This window comes from Tetrao urogallus (assembly GCF_951394365.1).
Source record: "Tetrao urogallus genome assembly, chromosome: 14".
NCBI lineage: Eukaryota > Metazoa > Chordata > Aves > Galliformes > Phasianidae > Tetrao > Tetrao urogallus.
The window spans coordinates 1,220,810-1,246,481 of NC_136827.1; the positions used below are offsets into that span (position 1 = coordinate 1,220,810).

The 25,672-nt window shown below is 54.6% G+C and overlaps 2 protein-coding genes across 2 annotated transcripts; both read left to right on the forward strand.

Annotated features, from left to right (window-relative positions):
• Window positions 1-2,496: 2,496 nt before the first annotated feature.
• LOC306951691 (uncharacterized protein) lies at window positions 2,497-13,319 on the forward strand (the record flags this gene model as incomplete). Its single annotated transcript, XM_079542229.1, is given in 4 exon segments — window positions 2,497-4,834; window positions 4,837-4,923; window positions 9,265-9,427; window positions 10,754-13,319. Coding segments are annotated over 4 exon segments (5,154 nt in total).
• A 9,810-nt stretch (window positions 13,320-23,129) lies between these two features.
• Window positions 23,130-25,598, forward strand: LOC306951853 (protocadherin beta-4-like; the record flags this gene model as incomplete). Its single annotated transcript, XM_079542406.1, has 1 exon — window positions 23,130-25,598. The coding sequence occupies exon 1, from the start codon at window positions 23,163-23,165 to the stop codon at window positions 25,596-25,598; it is 2,436 nt and encodes an 811-aa protein (XP_079398532.1). The 5' UTR covers window positions 23,130-23,162.
• Window positions 25,599-25,672: the final 74 nt, after the last annotated feature.

The window sequence follows — 25,672 nt, forward strand, 5'->3', positions numbered from 1 at the left end:
ATAGAAACGTGCTGGGAAGGATCACACACCCTTTCCATGCAAGCTCTCTGGCACCAATTATCACGCTCAGAAATGCTATGTGTCTGTTCGCCTCTCTTGTTAATTACTGTGCTAATTAAAAATAAGAGAAAAAGAAGAAAATACGACAACAGCACCAATGGAAATGACAAAATATTTTGCAAATGCCACACAGCACGGAGGTAAAAAGTTTGATGGGGAGACCTGAGAAGTGATACCCAGAGCAGAACTCTGTGAGCAGGCAGTAAGCCTGCTGCCAAACGCGGCGAGAATTTCCATTTCACTTTCAGGCTCGTGTGTGCAAGAGAAAAGGAGATTCGAACCGGGAACTGAATATCCTGTATCCCAGTGCATGCATCATGGGAAATAAGCCAGAGCTGGAAACCACAGCATTGAAAATTACAACAAATCAACCTATTTGTTCTCATGGAAATGTGGTGAGAAGATTCACACAACGGGAACACTACAATTAAGAGCCACAAGCTGTTTACAAGAGTTAGACAGAAAAGGCTCGTCAAGGGTCTTAGCCATTAGGAAGAGCTGGGAAACTCCAGACCCAGGAGCCTCATGTCTGTGCCGGGGAAGATCAGGGAACACATCCTCTCAGAAGCCATGTTAAGACCAGAAAAGAAGGTGATCTGACACAGCCAGCGTTGCTTCAACAAGGGCAGATCCTGTCTGAGCAATCTGGTGTCCTTCTATGGTGGAGTAACAGCAGCATTGGACAAATGAAGAGTGAGTGCTGTCATGCAGTTGGACTTGCACAGGGTTTTTGACATGGTCCCACACAACGTCCTTACGGGTGAGTTGGAGAGGTATGGATCTGAAGGCTGGGCTGTTCAGTGCATACGGAATTGGTTGGATGCTCACAGCGATAGAATCGTGGTCAAGAGCGTTATGTGCGGGTGGAAAGCAGTGATGAGTGGTGTCCCCCTAGAGGTCTGTGTGGGGCCCGGCGCTCTTCAACATCTCTATCAATGGATTGAGAGAGCGGGATCAAGTGCACCCTCAGCAGTTTTGCAGATGACACTGGTGTGCGTAGTGCAGTTGATGCAAGAGATGGTGGGAATGCTCTCCAGAGGACCTGGAACAGCTTGAGAAGTGAGTCCATGGGAATTGAATGAGGTTCCACACGTCCACGAGGTGGCCTTGGACTTGGGTCAGGTCCTTTCCGAGTGTGATTACAGTCTGGGAGAAAACTGACTGAGAGCAGCCCTGTGGAGAAGGACTTGAAGTTTCAGGTGCACAGAGACGAGCCAGACATGCATGCTTGCAGCAGAGATGAGCAACTGTACTGTGGTCCCCATGAAAAGAGAGGTGGCTAGCAGGGTGAGGGAGGTGATTGTCCTCCTCTGCTTTGCTCTTATGAGGACCCACCTGGAATATTTTGTCCCGGTTGGTGCCCACCAACACTGGCATGGAACGAATGGAACAAAAGCAGAGGAGGTATGAAGATGATCAGAAAATCAGAGCACCTCTATGAATCTATGAATCAATCTCGCCCTGCTCAGGATGCCTTGACGAGGAGATCCTTGCTTCTTGACATGGCTTAGGCAAGTGAATCACTGATGCCAGGGTTGCAGCAAAGTGTACAGCCCCTTTGGTGTCCTAGGAGATCTGAGAGCATTGTTGTGTGATGCCACCCTTCAGAATAGGCGCAAGGTAGGACATGTTTGTCATGTCAGGGAAGAAAGCTGACTTTCAAACAGGAAAGCGTTAGAAGCCTGGAACCATAAGGCGTGCTGATATACACACTGTGAAGGAAACAGGATCAGCGCTCTGTCCTGGAAGAGTATTATGACTTGAGCATGACAGCATGGTGGAGTAATGGTGAATCATTTGCCTACAGCACAGTTCTGTGTAAGCTCTCTGGCAGCAATTCTCCCATTCCGTTCCACTCTGTGTCAGGACTGCTCTGTTAATTATTATAACAGATAATGTTAATCACTATAATGTTAATTACCATAAGGGATTAAAAGAAAACGAAAAGAAAGAAAAAGGAAAATGAGGAAAGTACGACAATTAACTGAATAGCAGTGAGAAAATACTTTGCAAAGACCAAACAGAACGGAGGAAATGAATTCGCCGCGGAGACCTGAGAAGTGATACCAAGAGCGGCAGTGCGTGTGAGGGCAAGCCTGCTGCCAAACGCGGCGAGTATTTCCATTGCGCTTTGGGATCGCGTGTGCAGGAGGAAAGGAGATTGGAACCGGGAACTGGTGGGAAGGAGGAGAAGGAGCAATTCGGCGTCGCGCCGCTGGGTGGGGATGTTGTCCACGGAGCGGCAGCTCCCTGTGGCCGCAGCGCGCTTTCAGGCGCAGGCGCGCAGAAGAGCCGTGCGAGCCGCTCGGGAAGGGCGGCGGGGCACGGAGCCGGGCGCTGGGGGGCTTCGGGGCCGAGGCGCTGTCAAAGTGCGGCGGCTTGGGGTCGGCGAGCGGCAGCGCGGCGCGTCGGGGCCGGCGAGCGAGGCGGCGAGGCATGGAGGGCGCCGGGAAAGGCCGGCCGTGGCGGAGAGGGACGGCGAGCGGGAGCCGGAGCGGCGGCGGCCAGAGGCGAGTGGTGCTGTGGCTCGTGTGCGTTTGCGTGTGGGAGAGCGGGGCCGAGACGCTGCGCTATTCCGTGTCGGAGGAAATGGCGAGGGACTCGTGGGTGGGCAACGTCGCCCGGGACCTGGGGCTTTCTCCGAGCCAGCTGGCGGCTCGCAAGGCGCGCGTGGTGTCCGAGGGGAGCGAGCAGCATTTCCGCCTCGATCCGCACAGCGGCGTCCTGACGGTCACGGAGACGCTGGACCGAGAGCGGATCTGTCCGCACAGCGAGAGCTGCGCGCTCTTCTTCAAGCTTTTCTTTGAGAACCCGGTGCAGCTGATCCGCGGGGAGGTGGAGCTTCGCGACGTGAACGACAACTCCCCCGTGTTCCCGCAGAAGGAGGTGGTTCTGGAGATACCCGAAACGGCGATGCCTGGATCTCGGTTCCCTCTAGATAGCGCCCAGGACAGGGACGTTGGGATCAACGGATTACAGAATTATAGCCTCTCCGCGAATTCGTATTTCTCCCTAGCTCTAGAAAAAGGGAAAGCGGATGCTGAATTCATGAAACTCGTTCTTGAGAAGTCTTTGGACCGCGAGGAGCAGCGGGAGCTGCATTTGGTGCTCACGGCCACGGACGGGGGCTCGCCGCCCAGGTCGGGCACGGCTGAGGTGCGGGTGGTGGTGCTGGATGTCAACGACAACATGCCGGTGTTCTCGCGGGAGGTGTACGAGGTGCGCGTGGCCGAGAACAGCCCCCCGGGGCAGCTGGTGGTGCGGGTGTCGGCCGCGGATCCCGACGAAGGAACCAACGGCAAAGTGCGGTACGAGTTCACACAGACATCGGAAGGATCCCGAGAGCTCTTTGATCTGAACCCTGTGACCGGGGACATTCGGGTTTTAGGCAATCTGGATTATGAAGAAGCAAAGACTCACCAGCTCGTGGTGAGAGCCACGGACGGCGGCGGTCTGTCTGCGCACTGCAAAGTGCACGTGGAGGTGCTGGACGTGAACGACAACGCGCCGGAGATCGAGCTGAGCTCGGTGAGCGCGTCCATCCCCGAGGACGCCCCGCCGCGCACCGTGGTGGCCCTGCTGAGCGTGCGGGACCGCGACTCCGGCGACAACGGGCGGACGGAGTGCGCCGTCGAGGGCGACGTGCCGTTCAGCCTGACGGCCGCGTTCGCCGACCACTACGAGCTGCGCACCAGCGCGGCCCTGGACAGGGAGACGGCGGCCGAGTACAACGTGAGCATCGTGGCCACGGACCGGGGCCGGGCGCGGCTGAGCGCTCGCGAGAGCGTGCGGGTGCGGGTCGGCGACGTGAACGACAACGCGCCTCGCTTCACGCAGGCGGCGTACAGCATGTGGGTGAGCGAGAACGAGGCGGGCGCGGTGCGGATCGGCAGCGTGAAGGCGACGGACGCGGACGCGGGCGCGAACGGGCGCGTGAGGTACGCGCTGGTGCGGGAGGAGGGCGAGGAGCGGCCCGCCGTGTCGGTGGACGCCGAGAGCGGGGCCGTGTCCGTGGTGCGGCCGCTGGACTACGAGCAGGTGCGCGCCGTGGAGGTGACGGTGGTCGCCGGCGACGGGGGCTCGCCGCCGCGGAGCGCCACGGCGCTGCTGCGGGTGCTGGTGCGGGACGAGAACGACAACGCGCCCGTGGTGCTGCACCCGCCGGCCGACGGCGGCGCGGCGCTGGGCGAGCTGGTGCCGCGGCGGGCGCGGGCGGGCTACCTGGTGGCCAAGGTGGTGGCGGTGGACGCGGACGCGGGGCAGAACGCGTGGCTGTGCTACGAGCTGGCCAAGGCGACGGAGCCGGGGCTGTTCCGCGTGGGGCTGCACAGCGGCGAGGTGCGCACGGCGCGGGCCGTGGGCGAGCGCGACGCGGCCCGGCACAGGCTGGTGGTGCTGGTGCGGGACCGCGGGCGGCCGCCGCGCTCCGCCAGCGCCACGCTGGCCGTCGCCCTGGCCGACGGCTTCTCCGAAGGCCGCCTGCGGGCGAGCGAAGAGGCGCCGGCCGCCGAGCCCGACGGCCGCCTCACCCTGTACCTCAGCGTCTGCTTGGCCTGCGTGTCCGCGCTCTTCGTGGCCGGCGCGGCGGCCGCCGTGGCCGCCCACGTGCGGCGGGCCCGGCGGGGCGAGCCGGGGCCCTTGCCCGCCTTCCCGCGCTCCGCCGCCGACAGCGGCGCCGGCTCCCTGCCCCGCAGCTACGTCTACGACGTCCGCCTCGCCGCCGGCACCGTCGACAGCGAGTTCCGCTTCCTCGGGCCGCTCTTGCCCTGCTTCCCCGCCGGGCTGCCGCACGGCGCGGCCGAGCGGCGGAGCTCGCTGTGCTCGGCCGGCCTCGGCCAAGAAGAAGGCGACTGGGCCGTGCAGGTGAGGGAGCGGAGCCCCGCGCGGGGGCCGAGGGGGAGCGGGGTAGTTGGGAGGTTTGTAGGGTGTGGGGCGACACGGAGCACCGGAGGTGTTCCCGGTTCGGGACGAGATGGCGGAGGCGGTCCCCGATCCGCCGCCTGGGCTGGGCTGCTCCCGTGGTGCTGGTTTCCGCCCACACACCCCGCTTGTGGCTCCTTGGCCGGAGTAGTTGCTGAGGGTGAAGTGTGCGATATCAGCCGGAGCAGGGCGGCTGGGGTGTGGACAGCTCTGAAGCAGGTGGGCTGCTGCGTAAGGCACACGGCAGGTAGAAGCCATTGGAGCTGAGGTCAAGCGCTGTGAATATTTTGGTTTCCTCAGTCCTGTATTTTTTAAGTCCCTCTGTTGTGTTAGCAATGAGATGGTTGTGGAGAGCTGTTTCAACCTCTGTCACCTCACTGATGGTGTTCCACATCAGGACTAATTTTTTTTCACTCATATTAAACCTCATGTTCTACTTGCAAGTAAGAAGTCTGAGACTTTCTCTATTTCAATTTCTCCCTCTCTTCAATCGTAAATGTTTTCCACTTTTTTGTTGTTGTTGTTGTCCTTACCGTAGGATAATTTGGAGCCTTATGTTAATGCTCTGTATGTCATAGAGCTGCCTTCCAATCCTCCTCCTTTGAACATGGATAGGAAAGAATGATGTTACACATACACTGGTTCAAGATGAGCTGTCTAATCTCCTTACTAACACCTTCTTATCCCCAGCTCCTATATGTCAGCTTTCCATTCTCTTCTTTGCAGGGCCAATCTCCTTTCTCTGAAGACACAGCTCCCAGGCCAGCAGAAGAGAGCGCTTCTTTGGGTCAGAGTCCTTGGCTCACCCATCAATAATCGAGGAGAAAGAGAAGCATCTCAGTCTTCATGGGTTAGTGTTCTCACTGGGAAAGGAGAGCATCAAAAGTATTCCAGGGAGGTTCAAGAGTTCTCTGGTTTAGTGCAAGGACACTCTCCCGTTAACTTCTACTTTATTCAGGAAGACTGTGTTGCATGCTGGTTACATTAAGATTTCATGTCTTTTGGCATAGCTCTATTGCTCTTGAATCTAAGAAAAAGAAGCTCATCTTCAAGGTAACTTTATATTACATCAGCTTTCTTGTATTCTTTGTTGTTGTCAAGTGAATCCTGTAAAAATGATTCAATTTTCTGTAATCTACTCAATAGCATATACAGCCTTAGCCAAAAATTAAATGATGCTTGTAAGGGAATTCTTTAGTAACAAGCAGAATGTCCTACACTGGAAATAACTGACATTGGCACACGGTATATTCTACCATACGTTTTCAAATTCTCCAAGCTGCAAAGTATGGTCTTTGAATGCTGTGTTCTTGTGTTTGTTTTATTTTATTTTATTTTATTTTTTCATTCACAATGAGAAGCTGCAATAAATGGTTATTGAGCATTATTGAGTATAAATTGGTGGATAAGAAATTGCTTGGAAGGTCGCAGCCAGAGAGTTGTTGCAAGTGGTTTTACTTCCAGGGGGAGGCCAGTGAGGGGAAGTGTCCCCACATGTCTGTCTGGGGACTGATACTCCTTGATGTCTTTATCACTGACACAGATGGTGGGATTGAGTGCACCCTCAGCAAGTTTGACACCAAGCTGAGTGGTGTAACTGATACAACAGAAGGAATGGATGACATCTGAAGAGACCTTGACAAACTCAAATGAGGGCCCGTATAACCTTCATCAGGTTCAACTCAAGCAAATGCAAGGTGTTGCACTTGGGTTGGGACAATCCCAGATACGTATACTGAGAGACTGAGAGAAGAACTCCTTTAGAGTAGCACTGCCAAGAAGGACTTAAGCGGTCCTGGTGGATGGTATACATAACTTGAGCCACCAGTGCACACCTACAGCCCAGAAGGCTGATGGTATGCTGGGCTGCATCAACAGAGGAGCTGCCAGCATAGTGAGGGAAATGGCCGTTCCTCTTTGCTCTCCCTTGTGAGGCCCTATCTGGCACTCTGATCTGGGGCCCAGCACAGCACAGCAAAGATGTGGAGCTTTTGGAGAGAGTCCAGAGGAGATCCACCAGGATGGTCAGAGAGCTGGAGCACCTCTCTCCCACAAAGACAGGCTGAGAACTTCTTTGGTTAGGGGAAGAGTAGCTTCCAGTATTTAAAGGGAGATAATACAGAAAGAGAAATCAACCCTTTACACAGGAAGATAGCGATAGAACAAGAGGGAATGGTTTTAGACTGAAGAAGGGGAGATTTAGATGAGATGTCAGGGGGAAGCTTTTCACTGAGAGAGCAGGGAGGTGCTGGCACAGGCTGCTCAGAGAGGTTGTGGATACCCCCATCCCTGGGGGTGGTCAAGGCCAGGCTGGATGGGGCCCTGGGCAATCTGATCTAGTGCTTGATCTGACGGTTGGCAACTCTGCCCAGCTGTGGGGTTGGAACTGCATGATCTTTGTGGTCCCTTCCAACCCAAGCCATGCTGTGATAAATCAGAGAATTAAAGTTACTATTTGTGGGTGTTTTTTTGTGGTTTTTTTTTTTTTTTTTGTTTGTTTGTTTGTTTTTTACCATACAATGGGCTAAGACCTTTACAAAAATTTAAGGAGCTGTAGAATATAGGAAGTCAAGGAGCATTCTGTTCCCCTTTTATCAAATGGCTTTGAAATACAAATTCATGTGATCTTTCATGTTACACATTTTCAAGAGTGAAATACCTAATTAAAAAGTAGCAAAAGCTACTTGGAAATCCCTCAGGTGAGTGTTTTGACTTGTCGTAGTCATCACCAAGGAAATATTGCCAGAGGAGATAAATTGGAGCATTTGGAGTGGATTTTATTCAGGGAAAATCAAAGGACCTTGGTGGGAGACTTTGCAGGAGGCAGGAGAAGGCTTGTTTAAATTGTGCTGAGGTTGGAGAGCCAAGAGAGATGCCGCCCTGAACCCCTTTGTGAGAGCTTCTGGCCTGACAGATGGTGAACCAGGGGAGCAATCTCAGTCTATTTCAGAAACCTGCTCTTCTTGGGGCTGCAAGAATGCTGTCGACTCACAGAACTGCAAAAAGTTTAGCTGGGGGTAGCCAGGAGTTGGACTCGATGTTTCTTATGGGTTCCCTCCAACTCAGGATATTCTATGGTTCTATGAAATGGAGATGAAGAAGAGCGTGGAATCACTCTTAGAAAGAACGGTGGCTGTGATCCTGCTGCTCTGCTTTCAGAGGGGGGAGCAGACACCTCTGGTACTCTGTACCCAGAAAAGCAGAGAGAAGTTCCTTTGTGGTGAATACTTTCAGCTGAGCCTGCATGCTGCCGTGCAAGAGCAGATTGATTGGGTGGAGCTGTGTGGGCAGAACAAGCCCTGCCTGGTGCATTTCGAGGTGCTGCTGGAGGGTTCACTGCTGTCCTTCCAAGCTGAGATAAGCCTCACACAAATTAATGATCATGCTCCCGTGTTCTTAAATGAAGAAGTAATTTTTAAAAAATCCAGAAATTGGCAATGTTGGAAGACTCAATTTTTTTTCTGGAAAGTTCTCAGGATCCAGATGCGGGAAAAACAAGTGTTCAGCATTACAGCATCAGCTCGAACCGCTGTTTCCACATCTACACCTGCAGGCGGAGTAACGGCAGAAGACACAGTGAGCTGGTGTTGGACAGAGCTCTGGATCAGGAAGAGCAGAAGTGGTTTTCAGCATCATGGCTGTGGATGGGGGTATCCACCATGCTCTGGCACAGCCTTAATCCACATGGTAGTTCTGGATATAAATGACAACATTCCAGCATTTACCCAGACTTCTATGAAGTCCAAATATTTGAAAATAGCTCCTAAGATACCCTAGTGCTGATGTCAGCTGAAGGTTTAGACTCAAGAATGGATGAAGAAATAGCCAATAGTACAAAATTCAGAGGGTAATTGTTTTAATGTTTGAAGAAAATACAGAGATGAGGCAGATTAGACCCCAAATGCCATTGGATTATGAAGAAACGAAGACATGTGAGATACACATCCAGGCCACTGACTGTCCACACACTGCAAGGTAGAGGTGTGGGTGGAGGATGTGGATGACAGTGTCCCTGAGGTGGCAATAACCTTCCACACCAATACCCTCTCCGAGTTTACTCTGCTGAACATAGTGGTGGTGTTCTTCAGCATGCAGGACCAGGACTTGGGGCACAATGGCAGGACAAGATGTGAACTGCTGGATGAGCATTTCAGCACTTCAGCATTTCACTGCTGGCCAGTGAAGCATACGTGCTGGTGACATTGGAAGCACTGGACCAGGAGGAGGTGTCAAAGTACAACATGACAGTGTGGGCCAGCCACATGGCTTCTCCCACACTCCCAGCATTGAAGATACTGCTGTTGTGGCTCTTGGACATTAATGACAACGTGTACACTTTCTCTCAGACTGTTTACACCATAGTGTTAAGCAAAGACAATCCTGTGGGGAAGATCCTGGACTATCTTCATGCTATGGACAGTAGCATGGTTGAGAACACCCATGTGAGGTACATACTGGAGACAAAACCAGCAGCAGCCACTGATGTGAACACTTCCTGTGGGTGGATGCCAAGAGTGGCACTGCATGAAAGTTGTGTCCTCTGGACGATGAGGAGGCATGCACCTCTGAAGTGACCATACGTGCTTCTGACAGGGGCTTGCCACTACTGAGCATCTCAGTGCTGCAGTGCTTGATGGAGTGGAACAAGAATGACAACGTGGCCACTGCTGCAACCATTGCCTGACAGCAGTGCAGTGATGGGCAATCGTGAGCTGTGGCAGGTGTGGGTGGGCTACCTGGTGTCCAAGATGGTGGTGGTGGACAAGGATACACAGCAGAATGCATGGCTGTTCTATGAACTGTTCTTCCTCCATCATTGCTGTTTCAGGATCCAAGCTCTTCAAGGATCGCCTTTGCCTAAGGCTTCAATGCTCTGCTACCTACTTTTAACCTGTTGGCAAATTCATTGGTGGATGGATGGCATGGATCCGTTAGTCTACGGATGGTATGGACCTCTGTGGCCACACTATGAAGTGTGTTTGATAAGTGGTTTGGGGCAGAGATTCCTGTGACCCATCCTGCCAAGCACATCAAGCATATGGAGCCTACAGTATGTGGGGCAGATGGAAGCCTGGAGTGGGAGAAGAGCAGCTCCTGATGTTCTGGCTAGATGGATGTCCTTCTCAGGAAGCACACATGGGAGAGTGGAGGACATGCTTGCTTTTAGACTAAGCTAGGAGCAGCTCCAGTCCTCGTCTAAAGTGTAACAAGGTATAATTTCATTAATCCAAATACTCATTTTCCAGAAAGAAATGACTTTGCAAACTGTGTTACCTAATCTTCTTAAGAAATACGGTCATGCCACGTATGATAAGGTTTTATTAGAAGAGACACGACAACGGATATTTCGAGATTCTGATGCTGCGTTGCGCTGCGTGTTTTCTTCTTTCGTTGTCCGCTGCGTGTGGCGGCGAGAGGGCGCGGGCAGGAGCGCGTCCCGTCCCCGGAGCAGTCCCGCCGCGGGCCGCAGGGTGGTGCTCGTGGCCAAGGCGGCGGAGAGCGGCTGCGGGCGGGGCGGGGAGACGGAGAGGCCGAGCCGAGCCGAGCGCAGCGCAGCGCATCCGGGAGGAGGCGGCGGAGAGCGGCGGCGGAGAGCGGCGGCGGAGAGCGGCGGCGGAGAGCGGCGGCGGAGAGCGGCGGCGGAGAGCGGCGGCGGAGAGCGGCGGCGAGCGGTTGTCCGTGCTGCCGTGAGGTGCGTATGAATCGCCGCCGGGCCGGGGCGGCGTGCGGTTTCGGGCTCCAGGCTCCGGGCTCGGTCGTTACTCGGCGAGAGGTGGCGAGAGAGCCGAGCGGGGAGGGAGGCCCACCGTCCGTCTGTCCCGCCGCGCCGCGCCGCTGCCGGGCGCCGCTTCCCGCGGCGGAGCGCGCTTCCCGGCCGGCCGGAGGGCGTCCGGCGGCCCGGCATGGCGGCTGCGAGGCAAGTGCTGTGTGTGTGGGCTTTGCTGGGCGTGGCGCGCGTTCGCTGCGAGCCCATCCGCTACTCCGTGGCCGAGGAGGGCGAGAGCGGCTCGCCGGTGGGCGACGTGGCGGAGGACGCGGGGCTGGCCCCGGCGCAGCTGTCGGCTCGCCGGGCGCGCATCGCCTCGCCGGCCGGCCGGCAGCACTTTCGCTTAGAGCGCGGCAGCGGCCGCCTCGTAGTCGCCGAGCGGCTCGATCGGGAGGAGATGTGCGGACGCTCCCGCACCTGCACGCTCGCCTTCGAGCTGCTGCTCGCCGACCCGCTGCAGTTCTTTCCCATTGAGGTGTCCGTGGAGGACATCAGTGACCACTCGCCGGTCTTCCCGGACGAACGGGTGACATTGAAGATTCTGGAAACCAGCGACCCGGGCTCCCTTTTCCCAGTGGAGGCTGCTCAGGACCTGGACATCGGCAGCAATGACATCCAGGCTTACAGCATCGTTCCTGAGAACGAGTTCTTCACTGTCTCCTATCAGACTCACAGTGGAAGTGATAATGTTCTTGAAGTGGTTTTACAACAGCCTCTGGACAGGGAGGAGATGCCAGAGATGGATTTCACTCTCGTTGCCACGGATGGGGGCTCTCCACCGAGGAGTGGAACCACCCAAATCCACATCACAGTTCTGGATGTAAATGACAATGCTCCCATCTTCACACAGAAGCTGTATAATGCACAGATTTTGGAAAATGTCCCTGAGGGCTCTGTGGTCCTCAGAGTGTTGGCCAACGATGCAGATGCGGGTATTAATAGTAACATTTCCTATCAGTTCAGCCAAGCAGTGGTGCAGAGCCAGTCAGCATTCATCATTGACTCCAGTAGTGGTGAAATCCGTACCACGAAGCCTTTGGATTACGAAGTTGCACAGAAACACGAGCTCAGCGTGCGGGCAGTGGATGGTGGAGGACTGTCAGCACTCTCAAAAGTGTTGGTGGAGGTGGTGGATGTGAACGACAACGCACCAGAGATCGTGGTCAGTTCCTTCAGCAGCCCGATCCCTGAGAATGCAGCACCCGGGACAGTGGTCGCACTCTTCTCTGTCACCGACAAGGATTCCGGTGTGAATGGGGAGATCAGCTGTGCCCTGCAAGAACAGCTGTCCTTCTCCCTGCGGCCAGCCTTTAAGAACTACTACGAGCTGGTGACCGTGAGCGCGTTGGACCGGGAGCAAACGGCACGTTACACGGTGGTTGTCACGGCCGCAGATGCAGGGTCTCCTCGTCTGAGCGGCAGCCACACGTTCACCGTGAACATCTCGGACGTGAATGACAACGCGCCCGTCTTCAACCAGACGTCGTACACCATGTACGTGCACGAGAACAACGTCCCCGCGCTGCTGGTCGGGGCCGTGCAGGCAAGGGACGCGGACGCGGGAGCCAACGGCCAGGTGAGCTATTCCCTGGTGGCGGCCGATCCGCCGGAACGAGAGCCGTGCTCGTGCGTGTCCGTGAACTCCGAGAGCGGAGCCGTGTTCGTGCTGCGTCCGCTGGACTACGAGCAGCTGAGGCAGGTGGAGGTGGTGGTGAGCGCTGCGGACGCGGGGTCCCCTCCCCTGAGCAGCAGCGTCGTCGTCCGCCTGCTGGTGGTGGACGAGAACGACAACGCGCCGCTGGTGCTGCACCCCAGCGCGCAGGACGGCGGCCCTGCTTGGAGCGAGCCGGTGCCCGCGTGGGCCGAAGCGGGGGACCTGGTGAGCAAAGTGGTGGCCGTGGACGCCGACTCGGGGCAGAACTCGTGGCTTTCGTACCGGCTGCTGAGGGCCACGGAGCCGGGGCTGTTTGCCGTGGGCGCCCAAAGCGGGGAGGTGCGGCTGAGGAGGCCGCCGACGGAGAGGGACGCGGCGAAGCAGAAGCTGGTCGTGCTGGTGCGGGACAACGGGCGGCCGCCGCTGTCGGCCACCGCGGCGCTCAGCGTGCTCCTCCTGCACGGCTCCCGGGACGCTGAGCTGCCGCAGCAGAGCCCCGCCGCGCACGACGACGACGGCTCCCTCACCGCCTCCTTGATCGTCGCCTTGGTCTTGGTCTCGCTCCTGTTCCTGGTGTCGGCGGCGGCCTTTGCGGCGTGCAAGGCGTGCAAGAGCAAGGAGCCGAGTAGCGGGCACGTGCTTTACGGCCCCAGCGGCGTGCAGAGCTGCGTGGCTGACGGGGCCGCTGCCGGGACCCTGCCCCACGCCTATTGCTACGAGCTCAGCCTCAGCACGGGCTCGGGCAACAGCGAGTTCCAGTTCCTCAAGCCCGTGCTGCCCAGCCTGCCGGCGCAGCGCTGCAGCCCGGGGGTGGCCGGCGACGATGCCGAGCATTTCCCTGCTGTCCCTGTCCCCGTGGGGGATGCTGATGTCGAGAGCCCCGGGATGCAGTCTGTGGGACAGTTTCACGGCTTTTAATTACCACTGGGTCTGCGCTACAGGCAGCATCACGGCTTGTTTAGTGTGGTTTCTGTGCTTTGATAATTAACTCCATGTCTGCTTGTTTAGATCTGCATTTGTAGTTTTCCTCCCATTCCACAAGAACGTGAGTGTAATTGGAAGCTGTGGATATTAACGGGAAACTGGGTGTGTGCTTTCTGAGTCTCCCCTAGATTTCAGTCCCTCAGCCTTCTAGCTCTGGGCACAACAGAAATTCCCTGTCTTTCAAGAGGTCCACAGAAATGTGTGTTTCTACTGACAGTCCTTTTGTGAGCTGGATGAGGACAGAGCCTGCAGGATGTGAGGGCTGGATTTGGTGCCACCTGTGAAGCGAGCAGAGTTCATCAGTTGCAGTGGTTGGCTTCCTGTAGCTGATGAGGGCTTCCGTGCAAGCATTTCCAGGCAGGCCACTGAGTGAGGAGAGTGGGACCTGCCAATGCTCCAGCCTGGAAATACGTTTGTCCTGCTCTATTTAATCTTCCAGCCACGTTCACTCGATGCACAGGGAGTTGCAGCTTTGCTTTGTGCACATGGGCTGCATTCTCTGACGTAAGAAGGTTTTTGTTATAATTCCCCATTATGCAACTTCCCTGTGTGACTTGTTTTGGTTTGTGTTGAATGCCATCGGTGTGCAGTGCTGTCTGTTGCAGTGAGAGGTTCTTTTTGTGAGAAGTGCTTTTGTATAAATGCTTCAGTAATTGTAACTTGAGGTGGAGCAAGAGCAGATAGAACTGGGGCAGAGCTGGCATGGCTGACGATCCACTGGAAGTGTAGTGGTCAGCATCTGAGTGTGTGAGAGAGCTTCTGAGGGCTTGGTTGTTTGTGTTTGTCTAGAATGCCTCGTGTTCCCTCTACTCCCTTAAGCAGCAACAACAACACGGTGCATGTTTTATACGTGCCGTGTAAAGACATGAATTCTGATGTGTTCTGTGTGTTTCTGGATTGCCTCTGTAGTGGGGTTCTTTCGCCGGTGCCCAGCTCCTTTCTTGTCCCATGTGCTGGGTGATCATTTGGGCCATGCTTATCGGTGTGAGGGATGCAGAAGTGCAGAGGTGCGGGGCTCAGTGTGTGGGGCAGTTTTCTGGGGTTCCCTTCATTAGCAGTGAGTCTGCCCAGCCAGTGCCTTTGTGGGTGGAGAAAGGAAGGGCTGTGTGCAATGGCATTGAGCTGCAGAGGGAAGCTGCGTTTGCAATTGGCATCACACATTCCCAGACCGTTGAGTGAGAAGGAAGGTTTCCCTGCATGTTCTCTGAAGGAACGTGATGAACAGAAATGTGCAGCAGGTTCTGAGAGTGCTGCTCTGGAGCCCTGTGTTCCAAGAGGTGCAGGCACTGCATTCCTGCTTTGCAGTGTTGTGCTTCTCCCTGTGTGTGCTGTGTGTTTTGCCTCCTGGTCATGATGTCTCTCCATCCAGCTGTGCTCTTTTCCAGCCACTCTGATGCATTCTCCTGCAGCTCAGCTGTTCAACTGGGTCATTGCTGAGTGCAGCAGCCAGCAATAGAGCTGCACTCGTGGTGTTGGGACACAGCGTAACACGTGGGTGTGCAGCGTTGTGGCTTGCCTGGGCTGCACTGAGTAAATAGGAAAGGTGCAGGCTGCATAGAGAGACATTGCTCTGAAAATAATGCCTCCTATTTATTTCCATGATACTGTCAAGTGACAAAAGAGACACTGTCACACTGTTGGATGGTGCAGATTCACAGCTGGAAATTGCTATTTTTCAATGTAGTCATGGTCGCATCTGTGCATATTGAACGGTGGTGTACCTGAGCCTGCATGTTGTGCTCATAATAATCAGTATCAGTGGAGGTGACCCTGTGTTGCTGATGTTTAAACGCATCACCCACCACCTCATGGTGCTCAGCTCTGCTGTCTGGTCTCCATAAACCTTCAGCAAGCGTTGGTGAATCTCAGTGGGTGCAATTGTTTCTGCATGGAATAAGTCAGTGATGCCTGGTTGCCACATACGCACTTCCATGTCAGATGTCAGTTTATCAGACTGCCCTCTGCATCCATCTGCCACGTGGTTACCAAAGAGAATAGGATGTTGGTGGGAAGGTTCAACCTCTGCTGCCATACCTTCAACATCCACCTTGGATATCATGGGCCACCACAGTAGAATGGGAGGCATTACTTTCAGAGCAACCCTTAGAATGTACATTACTGTAACTATGAAAGGAACAAAACATTGAAGTTCTTAATATTTTTCTTGTAACTTCAAAAAAATAAAGAGGAACAAAACCATGAATCCAGTGGGATATTTGACCTTTTTTTGGTGACAGCAATGCATCAGGCTGGTTTGGTGGGAATGGTTGCATTTCTTACTGAGGTCTCAATGTCTTCATTAGAGTTTTTTGATGAAATTTTACTCTTTCAATGGTTTATAATTTAAAACTGTTCTTCACAAATGTACATAGTTTGAAAATGCAATGACGTGATTCAACAGTGATGGAGAATTGAGAGATATTTCTGTGTGGTGAGCTAGGGATTGTGAAAGTCTTCCCCAGCCAGGGCTGTAGCTGCACGGCCCCAGCTGCAGAAAGCAAAGGTAAGAACTGGGAGAAGGAAGATGTGCCTGCTATCAGTGAGGACCGGATTGGTGATCATCTAAAGAACCTGCAGGAGCAGAAGTGCATGGGACACAATGAGATCCATCCATGGGTTCTGAGGCAGATGAAGTTGCCAAGCCTCTGTCCATCATATTTGAAGGGTCATGGCAGTCTGGTGAAGTTCTCACTAATTGGAAAATTGAAATATAACTCCTATTTTCACAAAGGGAAAAAAAGAAGATGCAGGGATCTGACGGCCATTCAGTCTCACCTCTGTGCCTGCCAACATCGTGAATCAGATCATCCTGAAGGCCCTTCTGAGGCACATGGACAACAGAGGAGGTGATTGGTGGTAACCAACATGGCTTCACCAAGGACAAGTCATGCATGGCAAACCTGGTGGCCTTTTGTGATGAAATTAAAGCATCAGTGGATGAATGAAGAGCAGCTGATGTCATCCAGGTGGACTTGTGAAAGGTTTGATAAGGTTGCGCATGACATCTGGTCACCAAATTGAAGAGACATGGATTTGATGGATGGGTTTTGATTGCTGGATAGAGAATTGTCTGTGTGATTGCACTCAGAGTGTTGCAGTCATTGCCACAATGTCCATGTAGAGGCTGGTGATGTGCATCGGCCCTCGAGGGTCAGTGCTGGGACCGTTTCTATTTAACATCTTTGTAGGTGACCTGGACAAGGAAATTGAGTGCAGCCTCAGCAAGTTTGCAGCTGACACCAAGCTGAGTTTGCAGCTGACATGCTAGAGGGAAGGGATGCCATCCAGAGGGACTGATCAGGCTTGAGATGCGGGCCCATGGCAACCTCATGAAGTTCAAGCAAGGCAAGTGAGAAGTTGTGCACCTGGGTCAAGGCAATCCCTAGGTGAAATACAGGCTGTGCAGAGAACGGCTTGAGAGCAGCCCTGAGGAGAAGGATCTGGGGGCGTTGCTTGGTGAAAGGCTCAAGATGGGCGACAATGTGCTCTGCAGCCCAGAAGGCCGAAGCTTTCCTAGGCTGCATCAAGAGAAGCATGGCCAGCATGCTGAGGGTGGTGATTCTGACCTCTACTTGGCTCTCTTTAGACCCCGCTTGGAGTACTGTGTCCAGTTCTGGTGCCTGCTACACAAGAAGGCCGTGGAGCTGTTGGAGCAGGTCTGGAGGAGGGCCACGAAGATGATGAGAGGGCTGGAGCAGCTCCGCTATGAGGACAGGCTGAGAGAACTGGGACTTTTCAGCCAGAAGAAGAAAAATGCTCCGAGGGGATCTTATAACGGTCTTCCAGCACATGAAGGGGCCACAGGAAAGGCGATGTGTTTTCACTGAATGGGGGCCTGCGTGTTGCGCTCATATTAATGTACAACTGACCTTGCCTCTGCTGAATTACATCGTGCAACACCTCATGGTGCTGACATGCACAGTTTGGTCTCCATAAACATTCATTAAGCCTTGATGAATGTCAGCAGATATGATTGTTTCTGCATTTAGGAATTCAGTGATAGTTCGTATGCATTTACATGTCTGAAGCAGTTTTGTCAGACTGCCATTGTACTGCCATCCATCACTTGGCACCAAAATCCACAATGGCATATTGGTGGGACCACTTAGCCTCTGCTGCCATACTACCAGCATCGGCCTTGGAGAAGTTGGTCCAATGCAGTAAATAAGGAGGCATTACTTTCAGAGCCGCCCTGGTAGATTATGCAGAATCGTTGTTATGTAAGAAATAAAACATCAAAATTTTTAGTATTTTTTTGTACAACTTCTGAAAAAGGAGGAACAAAAACATGAAACCAATGGGATATTTGATCTTTTCTTGGTGACAGCAATGCATCAGGATGGTTTGGCGGTAGTGGATGCAATTGTTACGGAGGTCTCGATGTCTTCATCAGAAATTTTGGATTAAATGTTTCTTACTTGAAAGCAACAGTTGGCAAGTGTATATAGTGCCCATAAGTAATGACATGAGTAAAGGGTGATGGTGAATTGAGAGATATTTCTGTGTGGTGAGCTAGGGATTGTGAAAGTCTTCCCCAGCCAGGGCTGTAGCTGCACGGCCCCAGCTGCAGAAAGCAAAGGTAAGAACTGGGAGAAGGAAGATGTGCCTGCTGTCAGTGAAGGTGAAGTTGGTGACCTTCCAAAGAGCCTGCAGACGCACAAGGGCATGGGATCCAAGGAGATCCATTCACGGGTTCTGAGGCAGACCAAGTTGCCAAGGCTCTATCCATCATATTTGAAAGGTCATGGCAGTCTGGTGAAGTTCTCACTGATTGGAAAATTGGAAACATAGCCACCTTTTCAAGAAGCAAAAATCAGAAGATGGAGGGATCTGAAGGCCACTGAGTCTCATCTCTGTGCCTGCTAAGATTGTGGAGCAGATCATCCTGAAGGCCCTACTGAAGCACGTGGAAAATAAAGAGGAGGTGATTGGTGGTAACCAGCATGGCTTCGCCAAGGGCCAGTCATGTATGGCAACGTGGTGACCTTTTATGATGAACTTACAGCGTCTGTGCATAAATGAAGAGAAACTGATGTCACCTACCTGGACTTATCCAAAGGATTGGACTCGGTACCGCATAACTTCTTGATCGCCAATTTGGAGACAAGTGCCTTTGATGGATGGATCTCTCACTCTGTAAGGAATTGGCTGCACGTTTGCGCTCAGAGAGCCGTGGTCAATGGCTTAATGCCCAAGAGCAGTTCTGGGATGAGTGGCGTTTCTCAGGGACCGGTGCTGGCACCAGTGCTATTGGACATCTGTGTGTGTGACATGGACAGGGCCCTGAGTGCGGCAAGGTGGTTGGAAGTGGCTGATCCTTGAGGTTCCTTCCAAGCAAAGCCATTCTATGATTCTGTGATTGTGTGCAGCCTCAGCAAGTTTGCGGATGACACCGAGCTGAGTGGGGCTGTGGACATGCTGGATGGAAGGGATGCCATCCAGAGGGACTGATCAGGCTGAAGAGGCGGGCCCATGGCAACCTCATGAAGTTCAAGCAAGACAAGTGAGAAGTTGTGCACCTGGGTCAAGGCAATCCCTAGCTGAAATACAGGCTGTGCAGAGAACGGCTTGAGAGCAGCCCTGAGGAGAAGGATCTGGGGGCGTTGCTTGATGAAAGGCTCAAGATGGGCGAAAATGTGCTCTGCAGCCCAGAAGGCCGAAGCTTTCCTAGGCTGCATCAAGAGAAGCATGGCCAGCATGCTGAGGGTGGTGATTCTGACCTCTACTTGGCTCTCTTTAGACCCCGCTTGGAGTACTGTGTCCAGTTCTGGTGCCTGAGTGGCGTTTCTCAGGGACCGGTGCTGGCTACACAAGAAGGCCGTGGAGCTGTTGGAGCAGGTCTGGAGGAGGGCCACGAAGATGATGAGAGGGCTGGAGCAGCTCCACTATGAGGACAGGCTGAGAGAACTGGGACTTTTCAGCCAGAAGAGGAAAAATGCTCCGAGGGGATCTTATAACGGTCTTCCAGCACATGAAGGGGCCACAGGAAAGGCGATGTGTTTTCACTGAATGGGGGCCTGCGTGTTGCGCTCATATTAATGTACTACTGACCTTGCCACTGCTGAATTACATCGTGCAACACCTCATGGTGCTGACATGCACAGTTTGGTCTCCATAAACATTCATTAAGCCTTGATGAATGTCAGCAGATATGATTGTTTCTGCATTTAGGAATTCAGTGATAGTTCGTATGCATTTACATGTCTGAAGCAGATTTGTCAGACTGCCATTGTACTGCCATCCATCGCTTGGCACCAAAATCCACAATGGCATATTGGTGGGACCACTTAGCCTCTGCTGCCATACTACCAGCATCGGCCTTGGAGAAGTTGGTCCAATGCAGTAAATAAGGAGGCATTACTTTCAGAGCCGCCCTGGTAGATTATGCAGAATCGTTGTTATGTAAGAAATAAAACATCAAAATTTTTAGTATTTTTTGTACAACTTCTGAAAAAGGAGGAACAAAAACATGAAACCAATGGGATATTTGATCTTTTCTTGGTGACAGCAATGCATCAGGATGGTTTGGCGGTAGTGGATGCAATTGTTACGGAGGTCTCGATGTCTTCATCAGAAATTTTGGATTAAATGTTTCTTACTTGAAAGCAACAGTTGGCAAGTGTATATAGTGCCCATAAGTAATGACATGAGTAAAGGGTGATGGTGAATTGAGAGATATTTCTGTGTGGTGAGCTAGGGATTGTGAAAGTCTTCCCCAGCCAGGGCTGTAGCTGCACGGCCCCAGCTGCAGAAAGCAAAGGTAAGAACTGGGAGAAGGAAGATGTGCCTGCTGTCAGTGAAGGTGAAGTTGGTGACCTTCCAAAGAGCCTGCAGACGCACAAGGGCATGGGATCCAAGGAGATCCATTCACGGGTTCTGAGGCAGACCAAGTTGCCAAGGCTCTATCCATCATATTTGAAAGGTCATGGCAGTCTGGTGAAGTTCTCACTGATTGGAAAATTGGAAACATAGCCACCTTTTCAAGAAGCAAAAATCAGAAGATGGAGGGATCTGAAGGCCACTGAGTCTCATCTCTGTGCCTGCTAAGATTGTGGAGCAGATCATCCTGAAGGCCCTACTGAAGCACGTGGAAAATAAAGAGGAGGTGATTGGTGGTAACCAGCATGGCTTCGCCAAGGGCCAGTCATGTATGGCAACGTGGTGACCTTTTATGATGAACTTACAGCGTCTGTGCATAAATGAAGAGAAACTGATGTCACCTACCTGGACTTATCCAAAGGATTGGACTCGGTACCGCATAACTTCTTGATCGCCAATTTGGAGACAAGTGCCTTTGATGGATGGATCTCTCACTCTGTAAGGAATTGGCTGCACGTTTGCGCTCAGAGAGCCGTGGTCAATGGCTCAATGCCCAAGAGCAGTTCTGGGATGAGTGGCGTTTCTCAGGGACCGGTGCTGGCACCAGTGCTATTGGACATCTGTGTGTGTGACATGGACAGGGCCCTGAGTGCGGCAAGGTGGTTGGAAGTGGCTGATCCTTGAGGTTCCTTCCAAGCAAAGCCATTCTATGATTCTGTGATTGTGTGCGGCCTCAGCAAGTTTGCGGATGACACCGAGCTGAGTGGGGCTGTGGACATGCTGGATGGAAGGGATGCCATCCAGAGGGACTGATCAGGCTGAAGAGGCGGGCCCATGGCAACCTCATGAAGTTCAAGCAAGACAAGTGAGAAGTTGTGCACCTGGGTCAAGGCAATCCCTAGCTGAAATACAGGCTGTGCAGAGAACGGCTTGAGAGCAGCCCTGAGGAGAAGGATTTGGGGGCGTTGCTTGGTGAAAGGCTCAAGATGGGCGACAATGTGCTCTGCAGCCCAGAAGGCCGAAGCTTTCCTAGGCTGCATCAAGAGAAGCATGGCCAGCATGCTGAGGGTGGTGATTCTGACCTCTACTTGGCTCTCTTTAGACCCCGCTTGGAGTACTGTGTCCAGTTCTGGTGCCTGCTACACAAGAAGGCCGTGGAGCTGTTGGAGCAGGTCTGGAGGAGGGCCACGAAGATGATGAGAGGGCTGGAGCAGCTCCGCTATGAAGACAGCCTGAGAGAACTGGGGGTCTTTAGTCTGGAGAAATGCTCCGAGGGGATCTTATAGCGGCCTCCCAGCACTTGAAGGGGCCACAGAAAGCTGGGATGAGAGCTTTATAAGGGCATGTAGTGGCAGGATGAGGGGATATGGCCTCAAGGTGGAAGAGGGTAGATTGAGACTAAGATTAGGAAGAAATTCTTTTCTGTGAGGGTGGTGAGACACTGGAAGGAGTTACCAGAGATGCTGTGGATGCCCCACCGTGGAAGCATCCAAGGCCAGGCAGGATGGGGCTGTGAGCAACCTGGGCTAGAGGGAGGTGTCCCTGCCTAGAGCAGGAGAGTTGGAACTAGAGGATCTTTAAGTTCCCTTCCAACCCAAACCATTCCAGGATTTATGAAGTCTGGTAAAGACACGTAGTCAGATTTTTGTGCTGAATACCTGGTTGCAACTCCGTCCATTCAAGTTAAGAATGAACTGCTAATACATTTATATGGGCAGGAAATCATATTTTAGACATAAAGTCATGATTTTTTGTTGCAGTCATGAAGCCTGTTTCCAAATTCCTTTTTCATACTTGAAAGCACAGCACTCTTTGCTGTTCAGTGTGCTTTGTTTTGCAGATGTATGAAAGTGCACACAATTCCTTCTTCTTTTTTCCATTTTCCTGTTTGCACCGTGTTTTCCTACTGACATATCTATTCCTTAACGTGTACTGCCACCCCACAGAGAATAAGGGAATGTTAGAAAGAAGATGCTTAGGCACAAGATATTCAAAATTCACTGGCAGTGTATTATGTTGAACCGTGAAGTGTAATGTTGTGAACGAGGATGGCATTGCCTGTGGAACAGTTAGGGGAAGGGTCTTGGTGCCATTTCTGTAATAAAATGGGTGGTGTTGTTCTGACAAAGTTTGCAGAGGTGGATTATTTTAAGGGGAAAGATCTGCAGAGCAGAAGCAGAGTTTTGGAAACACTTGGGGGTTTTTTGGTGTTCGATGCTTGCAACTGAAGAACAAGTATTTACAAGACGTTGCCATCCCCTTGTCGTTGCCCCTGTGCTTCCTACAGCGGCTGTGGTTGAGTTCGGGGCTGATTTTAGCGGGTGCGCGGTTTTGGGTGGGTCGGGCTTTCGGCTGTTGGGGCGGGCGAGGAGGCGGGGAGGTGCCGGGCGCTGCAGCTTCGTTGCGTTGTCCGAGGCGGCGTGCGGGCAGGAGCGCGGGCGCTGGCTGTGGGCGCTGCCCGTGGCGGCGGCGTGTGTGAGCGGGCGGCAGCGGGGGTGCGCGCGTGTGTCCCGGGTGCGTGTGGCGGCGAGAGGGCGCGGGCAGGAGCGCGTCCCGTCCCCGGAGCAGTCCCGCCGCGGGCCGCAGGGTGGTGCTCGTGGCCAAGGCGGCGCCGAGCGGCTGCGGGCGGGGCGGGGAGAGGGAGAGGCCGGGCCGAGCGCAGCGCAGCGCAGCGCATCCGGGAGGAGGCGGCGGAGAGCGGCGGCGGAGAGCGGCGGCGGAGAGCGGCGGCGAGCTGTTGTCCGTGCTGCCGTGAGGTGCGTGTGAATCGCCGCCGCGCTGTGACGATCGCGCTCCGGGCTCCGGGCTCAGTCCGCGGTCGGCGAGAGGCGGCGAGAGAGCCGAGCGGGGAGGGAGACCCACTGTCCGTCCGTTCGGCCGCGCCGCGCCGCTGCCGGGCGCCGCTTCCCGCGGCGGAGCGCGCTTCCCGGCCGGCCGGAGGGCGTCCGGCGGCCCGGCATGGCGGCTGCGAGGCAAGTGCTGTGTGTGTGGGCTTTGCTGGGCGTGGCGCGCGTTCGCTGCGAGCCCATCCGCTACTCCGTGGCCGAGGAGGGCGAGAGCGGCTCGCCGGTGGGCGACGTGGCGGAGGACGCGGGGCTGGCCCCGGCGCAGCTGTCGGCTCGCCGGGCGCGCATCGCCTCGCCGGCCGGCCGGCAGCACTTTCGCTTAGAGCGCGGCAGCGGCCGCCTCGTAGTCGCCGAGCGGCTCGATCGGGAGGAGATGTGCGGACGCTCCCGCACCTGCACGCTCGCCTTCGAGCTGCTGCTCGCCGACCCGCTGCAGTTCTTTCCCATTGAGGTGTCCGTGGAGGACATCAATGACCACTCGCCCGTCTTCCCGGACGAACGGGTGACCTTGAAGATTCTGGAAACCAGCGACCCGGGCTCCCGTTTCCCTGTGGCAGCAGCTCAGGACCTGGACATTGGCAGCAATGACATCCAGGCTTACAGCATCGTTCCTGAGAACGAGTTCTTCACTGTCTCCTATCAGACTCAAAATGAGAGCGAGATGCATGTCGATCTTGTTTTGCAAAAGCCTCTGGACAGAGAGGAGGAGCCGGAGATGGATTTCACTCTCTTTGCAACGGATGGTGGCTCTCCACCGAGGAGTGGAACTACCCAAATCCACATCATAGTTCTGGACGTAAATGACAATGCTCCCATCTTCACACAGAAGGTGTTCAGTGGTCATGTTTTGGAAAATGCTCCAAAGGGTTTTGTGGTTCTCAGAGTGGTGGCAAATGATGCTGATGATGGAATAAATGGTGACATTACATATGAATTTACACAACCAGGTGGACAGACGTATTCGGATTTTACAGTTGACCCCAGGAGTGGTGAAATTCAAGTCATGAAACGTCTGGATTTTGAGACTGCGCAGAAATATGAATTCAGTTTGAGGGCCGTGGACGGAGGGGGCCTTTCTGCAATGTGCAAGGTTGTGGTGGAGGTGATGGATGTGAACGACAACGCACCAGAGATCGTGGTCAGTTCCTTCAGCAGCCCGATCCCTGAGAATGCAGCACCCGGGACAGTGGTCGCACTCTTCTCTGTCACCGACAAGGATTCCGGTGTGAATGGGGAGATCAGCTGTGCCCTGCAAGAACAGCTGTCCTTCTCCCTGCGGCCAGCCTTTAAGAACTACTACGAGCTGGTGACCGTGAGCGCGTTGGACCGGGAGCAAACGGCACGTTACACGGTGGTTGTCACGGCCGCAGATGCAGGGTCTCCTCGTCTGAGCGGCAGCCACACGTTCACCGTGGACATCTCGGACGTGAATGACAACGCGCCCGTCTTCAACCAGACGTCGTACACCATGTACGTGCACGAGAACAACGTCCCCGCGCTGCTGGTCGGGGCCGTGCAGGCAAGGGACGCGGACGCGGGAGCCAACGGCCAGGTGAGCTATTCCCTGGTGGCGGCCGATCCGCCGGAACGAGAGCCGTGCTCGTGCGTGTCCGTGAACTCCGAGAGCGGAGCCGTGTTCGTGCTGCGTCCGCTGGACTACGAGCAGCTGAGGCAGGTGGAGGTGGTGGTGAGCGCTGCGGACGCGGGGTCCCCTCCCCTGAGCAGCAGCGTCGTCGTCCGCCTGCTGGTGGTGGACGAGAACGACAACGCGCCGCTGGTGCTGCACCCCAGCGCGCAGGACGGCGGCCCTGCTTGGAGCGAGCCGGTGCCCGCGTGGGCCGAAGCGGGGGACCTGGTGAGCAAAGTGGTGGCCGTGGACGCCGACTCGGGGCAGAACTCGTGGCTTTCGTACCGGCTGCTGAGGGCCACGGAGCCGGGGCTGTTTGCCGTGGGCGCCCAAAGCGGGGAGGTGCGGCTGAGGAGGCCGCCGACGGAGAGGGACGCGGCGAAGCAGAAGCTGGTCGTGCTGGTGCGGGACAACGGGCGGCCGCCGCTGTCGGCCACCGCGGCGCTCAGCGTGCTCCTCCTGCACGGCTCCCGGGACGCTGAGCTGCCGCAGCAGAGCCCCGCCGCGCACGACGACGACGGCTCCCTCACCGCCTCCTTGATCGTCGCCTTGGTCTTGGTCTCGCTCCTGTTCCTGGTGTCGGCGGCGGCCTTTGCGGCGTGCAAGGCGTGCAAGAGCAAGGAGCCGAGTAGCGGGCACGTGCTTTACGGCCCCAGCGGCGTGCAGAGCTGCGTGGCTGACGGGGCCGCTGCCGGGACCCTGCCCCACGCCTATTGCTACGAGCTCAGCCTCAGCACGGGCTCGGGCAACAGCGAGTTCCAGTTCCTCAAGCCCGTGCTGCCCAGCCTGCCGGCGCAGCGCTGCAGCCCGGGGGTGGCCGGCGACGATGCCGAGCATTTCCCTGCTGTCCCTGTCCCCGTGGGGGATGCTGATGTCGAGAGCCCCGGGATGCAGTCTGTGGGACAGTTTCACGGCTTTTAATTACCACTGGGTCTGCGCTACAGGCAGCATCACGGCTTGTTTAGTGTGGTTTCTGTGCTTTGATAATTAACTCC